Here is a 12362-nt window from a genome sequence, read left to right as displayed (position 1 = left end):
TGTTTGTACATATCATACTTAAAAGAATGAAGTAAGAATATAAGTTGGAGAACATACATTTGAAAGGCATTTCAACACCCTGCTTTCAAGAAGAACTGATTTACGGTACATTATATTGAAAAGTAAGGAAATATTAAATAATAGAGAACATAAAAGGCTACATGGCAAGGAGGATTAACATTGGATAGATAGCCTGCACAACCAAAGACCGTTTTGAGTTTGCTGCTAATTCTCTTAGTGATCTTGGTACACTGATTTACATTTTTTGGCCTCAGTTTTGATATTATTTCCAAAATTAGTAGTCTATGATTATGTTTTTCTGAAGTACATCATTATTTCTATTGTAGAACAAAGTTCAAATTGGGTCAGCAGGCATGTTTCCAATTTCATCACATCACATCTCTTAATTTCTCTGTAATCTGGAGTCTTCCTCTGGAAGGTAATACAATAGGCAAGCTGATATAATCCTTGCTTTTGCTGTAAAGTTCTATATGCCACACCATAGGTTATATATGTTTGACTTGCTCATGCTTTGTAGATCCCTACTTGCTAGAAGGCTATCTTGAGGGTTTTTAAATGGGTCACTAAGGCATTCGAATTAGTAATCTATAGAGGGCCATTCATTCACCAAGATTCATCAGGCTCCTTCAAGTAGTCAGATAGTCAGATACTGTGCCAGAGAAACAGAAGATTAAGACAAAAAGGTTTCTGTTTTCGGTCCAACAATCTCCTCAATAAGGTCAGGTTAATAAGTAAAATCATTTTATCATTCCCTTTCTATTTTTTGTAGTTTATTTTTTATACCAGTGCATTTATATTCTTAAGGGGCTTCCTTATTGCCTATACATGCAGCCTTCATAGATTTGAGGGGAGGATTATTATTAAATTTAAATAATGTCTATATCTGAAATTCATTTTTACATATGGTATAAAATTGCCTCAAATCTAATTTCTTTCATATGAATCAACAGTTTTGCTGGTAAAATTTGTTAAATTATTTATCTTTTTTTCATTTAATGGAAGAAAATAATTATCAATTAAATTTTCACACATAATAAATCCTATTTCTGGATTTCCTAGTCTATTTCACTTATGTATTTCTCTATTTCAATTATATTACCAAATTGATCTGCTTCTAGAACCTTTAAAGTATGTTCTGATATCTGTTTAGGCAAGTACCCACTTACTAGCCATTTACAAAATTTTACTAGCTATTCCTGTACATTTATTATTTTACATGAACTTTAAAATCATTTTGGATTCTTAATTGAATATTTCGGATTCTAACTGTAATTGCATTAAGGTTATAAATTAACTTGGGTGAAAGGGAAATTTTTATGATGTTATTTTTCCTACCCAAGGTCATAATATGTCTGACCATTGGTTCACACCTCGTTTTATGTCAAGTCAATAAGAAATACTTTAAAAAACAGTATCTTCAATGAGAAGACAAATAAAGCCCTTTTAAAACAACATGCTCTCATAAATTGATGAGAGGAATAAACAACCAAAAGAAAAATGATCAAAGTACACGAATAGGTAATTTACAGAAGAGTAAGTCCAAATACCTGACACATATATGGAAAGGCACTTAAATTCACCCGTAAATTTTTCAAATTGAAGACAAAATGTGGCATCTCTTTATACCAGGGTTTCTCAGTCTTGGTACAGTTGGCATTGTAGGCTGGATAACTCTTTTTTGTGGGGGCTGCCTTGAGTATTCTAGGATTTTGGCAGAATCCTTGTCTCTGCCCACTATAAGCTAGTAGCACCGACCCTCAACCTTGACTGACAATCAAAAATATCTCCAGACTCTGCCAAAGGTCCTGGGGGTGGGGGTGGGGCAACATCAATAAACACTGAGAACCAATGATTTTCACCCATCAGACTAGCAAAAATTTTAAAGCCTGATTACACCTGTTGTTGGCAAGCACCCAAGTCAAAAAGAATACTCTCATATGCACCTACTAAAATTGTAAGTTATTATAGCTTTTATAGTTATTATAGTTTTATAGTTATTATAGCTTTTTGGAGAAGGAAATGGCAACCCACTCCAGTGTTCTTGCCTGGAGAATCCCAGGGATGGGGGAGCCTGCTGGGCTGCCGTCTATGGGATCGCACAGAGTCGGACACAACTGAAGTGACTTAGCAGCAGCATAGCTTTTCTAGAAAGTGACTGAACAATGTCTACTAAAAATATGTAACTCTGATTTAGGAGTTATCCTACTCCTAGGAATAAATTCCATAAAATGAAACAATATACAAACACATATTGTACAAGGATGTTAATTGCAGCATTGTTTGGCAGTGACCAAAAAAACCTAAAAACAGAGTAAATGATCATAAAAGGGAATAGTTGAATAAATTTTAGTACACCCACACAATGGAATATTGGAAAGAATTAAAGCTTAACCTTATTACATGGAATGTTTTCCATGAATTATTCCTGAGGAAAAGCAAGATTCAAAAGGGTACATAATATAATTCTACTTTTGCAAAACACACATTCCCTCATTCTCTCATATATAGATCTTTCTAGCTTACACAATTGGAGAAGGCAATGGCACCCCACTCCAGTACTCTTGCCTGGAAAATCCCATGGATGGAGGAGCCTGGTAGGCTGCAGTCCATGGGGTCGCTAAGAGTCAGATACGACTGAGCGACTTCACTTTCACTTTTCACTTTCATGCATTGGAGAAGGAAATGGCAACCCACTCCAGTGTTCTTGCCTGGAGAATCCCAGGGACGGGGGAGCCTGGTGGGCTGCCGTCTATGGGGTCGCACAGAGTCGGACACGACTGAAGTGACTTAGCAGTAGCAGCTTACACAATGGGGCCATCTCAATAAACCTATTGTAAGTTGAAAATATCTTAAGTTAAAAATGCATTTAATACATCTACCAAACATCACAGCTTAGCCTAGCCAACCTTAAACATGTTCAGAACACTGATTTTATCCTACAATTGGGCAAAATCATTTAACACAAGGCCTATTTTATAATAAAAGTGTTGAATATCTCATATAATTTATTAAATGCTTACTGAAAATGAAAAACAGAATGGTTGTCTGGGTATGGAATGGCTATAAGTGTGTTGGTTAAGTACCGTCATGAGTACCTGGCTGACTTGGGGCTCTGGCTGCAGCAGCTTCCTAGCATCACAAGAGAGAACCACACCATGTGAGCCCCTTGTTCTTGTTCAGTCGCTAAATCGTGTCTGACTCTTTGCGACCCCATGGACTGTATGTAGTCCGCCAGGCTCCTCTGTCCATGGGATTTCCCAGGCAAGAATACTGGAGTGGGTTGTCATTTCCTTCTCCAGGGGATCTTCCTGACTCAGGGTTTGAACCCGGGTCTCCTGCTTGGCAGGCATACTCTTTACCACTGAGCCACCAGGGGAGCCAACACTAGCTGCAGAAAAGCTAAAAATTCAAAATTCCAAGTACGACTTCTACAGAATGCCATCATAAAGTTGAAAAACCATTAAGCTGACCCATTATGAAGTTGGAGACCATCTGAATAGAGAAAAAATGTCTCTCAATATTCTATTTATATCAACAGAATGAGCAAAAGATTTGCATATCATATCTTACAAGGCTCCGCTTTTCAGAATATATTAAAAAGACCTCTTATGACTCAAGAACAAAAAGATAAACAATCCAATTATAAAGAGGGCAAAAGATTTGAATTGACCTTGCTCCAAAGAAGCTATACAAACAGCTAACAGACACATGAAAAGATGTTCAATATCATTAGTCATATTAGGGAAACGCAAATCACAGTCACAAGACACCATTTCACACCACTAGGATGGATATTTGAAAGAAAGAAAATAACAAGTGCTGGCCAAAGATGTGGAGTAATTGGGATCCTCACACATTGCTAGTGGGAATGTTAAATGGCATAGGGTCTGAGGAAAACAGTCTGGTCATTCCTTAAACAGTTGAACATAGAATCATTAGGTGATCTGGCAATTTCATTCCTAAATACCCAAAAGAATTAAAACCAGTTATTCAAACACTTACACATAAATGTTCATAACAGCACTATTCACATGGCCAGAAAAAGGGAAACAACCCAAAAGTCTATCAGTCGATGAATGGATAAACAATGTGTTATATACATAAAGCGGAATATTTTTCAGCTATGAAAAGAATGGAGTACTGATACATGATTCATGTGTCAATGAACCTTGAAAATGTTACGCTAAATGAAGGAAGTGAAGTCACTCAGTCGTGTCCGACTCTTTGCAATCACATGGACTGTAGCCTACTAGGCTCCTCCATCCATGGGATTTCCCAGGCAAGAATACTGGAGTGGATTGCCATTTCCTTCTCCAGGGGATCTTTCCAACCCAGGGATCGAACCTGAGTCTCCTGCATTACAGGCAGACGCTTTACCGTCTGAGCCACCATGGAAGCCCCAAATGAAGAAAAGCAGAAACCAAAACTCACATATTGTATGATTCCTTTTATGCGAAACATCCAGAACAGTTAAATCCATAGACAGAAAGCATATTAGTGTTTGTTAAGGGCTAGGGGGAGGGAAGAATAGGGAGTGATACTTAGGGGGTACAAGTTTCCTTTGAGGTGGTGAAATGTCTTAGAACTAGATAGAGGTGATGGCTGCCCAACACTGTGAATGTACTAATACCAGAGTTGTACACTTAAGTACAGTTACTGGGTCATCTTGTATTACGTGAACATTACCTCAATTTAAAAAATGTATTCTATTTACCTCTGTATTAGTTTACTAGTGCTATAAAACAAATCACTACAAATTTAGCAGCTTAACAAAATTAAAATAACAATATAGCTCACAGTTCTGTAGATCAGAATTCTAGGGGTCTTGGGTGGTTTCTCTACTTCAAGCTTGACAGGAAAAAATTAAGGTGTTGGCTGGGCTCTCATCTGGAAGCTCAGAGAAAGAATTCATATTCAGGCTTGTTTGTAGCCAGATTCAGTTCCTCCTGATTGTGGGACTGAAATCCCCAGTTCCTTGCTGGCTGTCAGCCAAGAGTCAGTCTCAACTGCCATAGGGTGCCTTGGCACATAACCCCCTCCAAAAACAGCGTGGCATATCTTTCTCTTACTTCAAACAGGAGACAAGTCTCTGCTTTTAAAGGGCACCTGTGATTAGTCTGGGCCCACCTGGATAATCTCAGGTGGGCCATACAACGTAACAGTTGTATTGTCTGGCTAACTTCACCGGTTCCACCCGCCACTCAAAGGGGTGTGGATTATACAAGGGCAAGCTTGCTGGGGATCATTCTTACAATTCTGTCATGATCTCTTAGAGAAAAATAATGAAACAGTTTCTACTAATTCAAGAACAATTATTTGTTAATGCCCAACATTGCCTAAGTGATTTACAAGGAAAAATTTCAGGACTAATGATTTACAGATGAACACAACTCAGGTCTCCAAGACTCAGGGAAGGGATGGAAAGCTGTTCTTAACAGGTGGGCTTCTCCTTCTGAAGCCTCTCGTTTGTTTTTCTCTTTCTTTCTCTTCTACTAAAGCACTGAATGTAAATGTGAAGCAATTGCCAAGCGGACCACTGATGTTCCCTCTGTAATCAAGATGAAAGGCAGATACTGTGGCTGGAATTTAGGGGACTAGATAATTGTATTATGTAGTTCTTACTTTTTTTGGCCTCAAGTTGCCTATTACTGAAGTTTCTCAAGACTAACCTAGACAGCATATTGAAAAGCAGAGACATTACTTTGCAAACAAAGGTCCATCTAGTCAAGGCTATAGTTTTTCCAGTGGTCATTTATGGATGTGAGAGTTGGACTATAAAGCAAGCTGAGCACCGCAGAATTGATGCTTTTGAACTGTGGTGTTGGAGAAGGCTCTTGAGAGTCCCTTGGACTGCAAGGAAATCCAACCAGTCCACCCTAAAGGAGATCAGTCCTGGGTGTTCATTGGAAAGACTGATTTTGAGGCTGAAACTCCAATACTTTGGCCACCTGATGCGAAGAACTGACTCATGTGAAAAGACCCTGATGCTGGGAAAGATTGAGGGTAGGAGGAGAAGGGGACAACAGAGGATGAGGTGGTTGGATGGCATCATCGACTCGATGGACATGGGTTTGGGTGAACTCCGGGGGTTGGTGATGGACAGGGAGGCCTGGTGTGCTGTGGTTCATGGGGTCGCAAAGAGTCGGACACGACTGAGTGACTGAACTGAACTGAAAGACTAACTTTGTGGGTTATACCTACTGATAGGCTTCCCAGGTGGCACTAGCAGTAAAGAAGCTGCCTGCTGATGCAAGAAGGCGATAGCACCCCACTCCAGTACTCTTGCCTGGAAAATCCCATGGGTGGAGGAGCCTGGTAGGCTGCAGTCCATGGGGTCGCTGAGGGTCGGACATGACTGAGCAACTTCACTTTCACTTTCCTGCATTGGAGAAGGAAATGGCAGCCCGCTTCAGTGTTCTTGCCTGGAGAATCCCAGGGACGGGGGAGCCTGGTGGGCTGCCGTCTATGGGGTCGCACAGAGTCGGACACGACTGAAGCGACTTAGCAGCAGCAGCAGCAATGCAAGAGACATAAGAGAGGAGGCTTCCCTCCTTGGGTAGGGAAAATCCCCCAGAGGAGGGCATGGCAATCCACTCCAGTATTCTTGCCTAGGGAATCCCATGGACAGAAGAGCCTGGAGGGGTACAGTCCATAACGTTGCAAAGAGTTGGTCATGACTGAAGTGACTAGAACACAGAGCACAAATGTATACCTGCTGATAGTTGCCATATTAGAATTAAATCTGGAAAGTTTTTAAACAGAAAAATATACAAACATATTCTCTTGGCCTATTGAGTGACAATGTCATCACACATCATGTAGTCTTCAGAGTGCAAAAGGAAATAAAATCTTAGTATTATTACAAAAGTAGTTTGACCCTGTGGAATTCTAGAATGATGGCAAGGTTCCCTAAGGCTTCCTGGACCACACTTTGAGACCCACTGATAGATGTATGACTTCCCTGGTGGCTCAGCTGGTAAAGCATCTGCCTACAATGTGGGAGACACAGGTTCAATCCCTGGGTCGGGAAGATCGCCTGGAGAAGGAAATGGCAACCCACTCCAGTATTCTTGCCTTGAAAATCCCATGGGCTGAGGAGCCTGGTAGGCTACATACCATGGGGTTACAGAGAGTCGGACACGACTCAGTGACTTAAACATTGGCTATCACGACTGATAGATGTGTAACAATAACTGCATTTCTTCAGCAACCGATTGACTCACGTACTTTGGTGCCTTCACTTGTGCAGTTTTAGAAACAAATCTCCTTTCCCTTTACTAGTACGTTGTTTCATTTAGTAGCGTTACTTTTGTGGCTATTGCAAAAAGTATTCTTTTTGCAGAAATTGTCATTTGCTGACTCAGGAGGAAAACTGGGCTAGATAGGTCTAACATATATTATGCAAAACAGTTAAAAAATGTTTTCTCTGAGCTTTTGGTAGGATCTGTTACTCTGTAAATAGAGCATAGGAAAAATTGCTTTAAATGGTGCAGCTGGTCTGCAGTAGGAGGACTGGGATACAGTCAAGCTGAGTCAGGCAGAAAAAGGCTTAGAGAGATAAATGAAAGAAAGCATTGCGGATTCTTGACACGCTTTGTCCTTGAAAACTATGCCAAGACCTCTGTTGTGGTTCTTTAAATAAAGAGACCGATCATAATTCGTGATTGCTATAATGATTCGGGATTTCCCCTTTATCTTTTAAACACTGGGTATACTTACAGCAATGTTTGCTTTCATTGTATTCCGCTTACAAATTGTAACAAAATAAAGCCAAAACGCTTTCAAATTAGGACTCCAGAACATCTTTCTCTTTAAGTGTCTGGCTCTTTCGTTCTTCTCTCAGTATTTTATCTGCTTTTTCCTGCTCAGGCTCTTGGTCAAAGCCTCAGAACGCTTCGACACCGGGCTTGTTTTTTTTTTTTTTTTTTTTACTGCAGATGAATACAGTTAAGAGCCGGAAATCTACTGGAAGAAAGGCAGAGCATTCCCCCGTCCCAAGGTTAAATCTTTGGTGCTGGCCACCTGGGAAAGAGAATCTGAACGGACGTTCTAAGAGGGACCGTGGTTAAGAATGAAAAGCTGTGATACAGTACACTCCTCCTGCTGGGGATGAGGCCCACGCCGAGCATTCGTGACCTGTGAGCTGCAACACCGCGGATGCACTAGCCGACCTCCAGCGTGGGCGGAGGGCTTTCCGCTTAAGCAGCGTGCCCCCGGGCCTCTCATCACAGCGTTCTCACCAGAGTCCTCCACGTCCTCCACTCCTGAGCTAGAGGACGTCAGCGGTCACGCACTCGCCGCCACCGCCTACGCGGGTTCGCATCTTGTGAGCCACCGACCAATGGGAGAGAAGCCACTGCCCGGCGTCCTCTCCAATTGGTTCTAGGCAGGGAGGCGGTGGCGGAGGGCGTGGCTAGTTTTCGGCGGCGCGGCTGGAGGGCTGTGGCACGTGTGCATCCGGACGCTGGGAAAGCCTGGGACGCGCTGCGGTGGGAAGCGGGTATCCCAGAACTGCCTGCCCCTGCCGGGAGGAGGCGCCACTTGCAATTGCAGGTGCCTGCGCTAGGGGCAGCGCTTCAGCCTCATTCTAGTTGGCAGGAAGGAAAAGAAGGAAGGGGCCGTGTCCCCGCCCCCCGGATGGTCGTGCCCGGCCCGGTGTCCCGGCGGGCGGCGGCGGCCACCATGCTCCTGCGCACAGCTCGGGTCCCACGCGAGTGCTGGTTCTTGCCCACCGCGCTGCTCTGCGCCTACGGTTTCTTCGCCAGCCTCAGGCCGTCCGAGCCCTTCCTGACGCCTTACTTGCTGGGGCCGGACAAGAACCTGACGGAGAGGGAGGTAAGCGCGGCTGGCTGGCGGTGGCTTGGCCGGCGCGGGGCGCGGACCGGCCGAGATGTGAGGAAATCGGTGAGAGCGGGTCGGAGGGGACGCAGGTGAGGAAAGGCGGAGGGAGAAAGACGCTCGAGCCGCGGGGAGGCGTTCTGGCCAGAGATTGCTGACTTTCCCCAGTTGGAAGGCGGCTCGCTGTGTTTCTGTCCTTGATCGGATTGGAAGGGCAGGTCTTAGGTGAAGGACTCGGAGCGTGGTTCGGGGTTTGGGAGCCCCAGTGCACGTGTGCTTCAGGCGATGTGTTGATGCTGCAGTAGCCCCACTCTGCTCCAACTGATCCATCTTGGGGGCGGGGAGAGGAGGGGAGAGAATATTTGGGAGGAAAAGCGAAAACAGCAAGCTGTACCTTGGACATGGTAAAGGTTTAAATAAATATTTGCTGCCTGAAAGTAGGAGCCACATGCCGAGTGACTCCTACTTTCTGAAAGGATCTTCCCCTCTACCTGCTGCTCCTTCTTCTTCCCCTTCCTTACATTGTTTACCCTTGACGGATGATCGTGCTCAAGTAAGAAGTGTACAGAACAAGAACCGTCATCTTGATTTTTATTGGGTGAGACTGTGTCCAAGGATACGCCTCACTGCCCCCCCCGCCCCACCTCTCTGTGATAAAAGCAGATATTTAGATGGTATCACACAGTTGTCATTTAATTATAGTTTTTCGTGCATTGTGAATTGTTGCTTCACGGATGTTAGTTTTGCTCCTGTTCTGCCCGCGACGTTCAGAGTAATTGAGATTACATAGTCCATGATCAAGAACTTCTTGGTGACTGATTTTCCCTAGGAGAATTTGTAAGAACTTTAGAAGTGCATTGTGTGCTTTAAAAAAATGTGCTCAACTCTTCATAAGTGTATGTCATTCTCAACATCTGTTGTTTGAAAAAGAAAGACCTTAACTGGAAAAGGAATTAAATTGAAGTTACTCCCGTACAACCCAAAGAAAGCAGATTCAGCATCCTCTTCCTTGAATACTACAAAGCATGGAAGCTGAGATCTGGTATTCCTGTCTAGAACACCATAAAGGGTGAAAGCTGAGTGCAGATGTTAGCTGTCCCTTTTTTCCAGTGTCCACTCTTCTCACCCTGCCTCCCTGCCCCAGTTGCTCCCAGTGAAGTCCTCCCATTTAAACCTTACTCCCTTCACAGTGATTACTGGTCACCTCTTTTGAATACCCCTGCATAACAGGTCAGAGCAGGATGTAATTACTTATGTTCCAATTTGTTGTTGCCTTGCTCTTCCATTTTCAAGGGCACTTAACAAGGGAATTGAAATTCTGGCCTTGAACCCTGGGTTGAGGATTTCATTTGAGTTTCTCATATTGCCTTGCAGCTAGCAAGTAGCATTAACTTTTACCCAACTTCAGCTCTATTTCTCAGTCTTATGGACTGCTCCATAAGGAACTGTAACAGTTGCTCATTACCTATTTGAATTAGAGTATTGGTTAAAAACAGTAATGAAGTGGAAAGGGCCAACTGTGAACAGAATGATTCTAGAAGAAGGAACATGACTTCCTTAAATAGAATGATTCTATTAATAGAACACCCCCAAACAACACTGAAGCTGAGGCCTGACCTCTGAAGCAGAAATGACACTACTTTTGAGCTGTTCACAATTAAAGTTTCATGTGACCTGCCATGTGATCTGCACCTTGCCTGAAAGAGAAGCACAGGGGGAAGAAACATGCTTCCAGTGTTGCTATTTGAAAGCCAGTCTGCTTTATACAAGTGCCCTGGGCAGAATTGGTATGTGACGTGCCATCATGTGCCCTGATTATCACAAATCTTCCTAGGGCGAATGAAATATGTTGGGGGCGGGGTGTAGTGCAATAAAGCAGGGGTGCCAAGCCCAGGAAAAATTCGCTGAATGTGTAACGAAAACAGAGCATGCTTCTGTCGCTGCAGATTAGTGGAGGAAGAGGGCGGGGTTTGAAGAGAAATCCAGAGGTCTAGAAAAGGATGTCGTTTGTCTCTGAGAACCTCAGAATTGTGGCTGATTCTGTTCTGTTGGTCAGGCACAGTATAGCTCTGTCCAGCCTCTCTGGAATCCTAGATTTTTAAAATCTCTAATAACTGAAATAAACAGCACAACTTGTTCTCCTTCCTAACTGAGTGCTTGTTTTTCACCTCTGGACAGTTATTTATTTACTTAATATTATATGATTTTTTTTTTTTTTTAGGAAAGTGAATGTCAAATCAAGTAATATTTGTGTTGAATTTTATATTTCCTCCAGGAGACTTTAGAAGGGCCAAATGTGATCATCTTAGATAGAGCTATTGTTAACCAGGTCCAAAAACAAAAGGAGAAAAAGGACAGAATTTCCTCTTTCCATTCTCAAAGGATTTCTTCCTTAGATTACAGGAAAACCGTTAACCTGTATTACTTTATAAATTTTAGATAGGTTAAAATTTGTATTTCAGTAGTTAAAAGCCAACTTTTGATAAAATAGAGCTCTTTACTACCAAAACCTTTTTTATCCTTTCACCTTTTCCAGCATGGGATTTGACATTCAGTACTGTTCTTTGGGGCTTTGCCAGTGGCTCAGCAGTAAAGAATCTGCCTGCCAGTGCAGGAGATGGGGGGTCCATCCCTGGATGGGGAAGATCCCCTGGAGGAGAAAATGGCAACCCACTCCAGTATTCTTGACTGGAAAATCCTGGATAGAAGAGCCTGGCGGGCTATTTATTTGGCTGCAATGGGTCTTAGTTGTGGCATGTGGTTTCCCTGACCAGGGATTGAACCTGGGCCCCCCATGTTGGGAGCGTGGAGTCTTAGCCACTGGACCACCAGAGAAGTCCCTTTGATGTTTTTAAAGCATTTGATTTAATACATTAAAACTACCATACCTACTATTCAGAGCCTTACAGAGTTTGGCTCTTACTTGTTAACATCCTTATCTCCTACTCCGTTCTTCTTCCTCTTGCCTTCTATTAATATGTGCTCAAACTCCATCCATGTTAATCTTATAGTCATAAATCCAGCATATCCATTCTCTCATCTACTGGCTTGTACTCAAAGATGTGATCTCTGCTTGGGATAATCTTCTACAGAACTCTTGATCTCTTTCTGTTGGCCTCTGATTTTCTCATCCTTCAAGGTCCAGTTCAAAGAAGCAACCCCGTATTTCCTATTCTCCCTTATTAATAATTTGTGTGTATATATTCTTCACTAGGTTCAGAACTCCTGGAGAACTGAGGCTTCGTTTTATTCTTTTTTTGTCTGTTTGTTTTTGTAATCTTCATACGGTTTGGAAATAGTATTGTAAGCGCTTATTAACTAGTAGTCTAAATGAAACTTGATTGTAAAAGTCTAAAGCTAGAGTTTAAAACTAAACATTTTTTTAAAATGTATTTATTTTTTATTGAGGGATAATTGCTTTACAGAATTTTGTTGTTTTCTGTCAAACCTCAACATGAATCAGCCATAGGTATACATATATTCCCTCCCCCTTTTTTTTTAAT

General features: G+C 42.4%; 1 protein-coding gene and 1 non-coding gene across 2 annotated transcripts in view; one reads left to right on the top strand and one right to left on the bottom strand.

The window, feature by feature from the left end:
• The first annotated feature begins 8398 nt into the window (after window positions 1–8398).
• Window positions 8399–12362, top strand: part of SLC19A2 (solute carrier family 19 member 2) — a 30655-nt gene continuing 26691 nt past the window's right edge. The window contains exon 1 of the mRNA XM_055582193.1: window positions 8399–8856. Within this exon, the coding sequence (XP_055438168.1) occupies window positions 8659–8856 (198 nt within the window). The 5' untranslated portion in view covers window positions 8399–8658. The remainder of the gene's footprint in view (window positions 8857–12362) is intronic.
• On the bottom strand, window positions 11622–11694 carry TRNAG-CCC (transfer RNA glycine (anticodon CCC)). Its single transcript has one exon. It is a non-coding gene; the product is annotated as a tRNA-Gly (tRNA).

Source organism: Bubalus kerabau, chromosome 5 (assembly GCF_029407905.1).
Source record: "Bubalus kerabau isolate K-KA32 ecotype Philippines breed swamp buffalo chromosome 5, PCC_UOA_SB_1v2, whole genome shotgun sequence".
NCBI classification, from domain to species: domain Eukaryota; kingdom Metazoa; phylum Chordata; class Mammalia; order Artiodactyla; family Bovidae; genus Bubalus; species Bubalus kerabau.
Note: the sequence above shows the minus strand (reverse complement) of the source record. Positions and strands in the feature narration are given on the sequence as shown.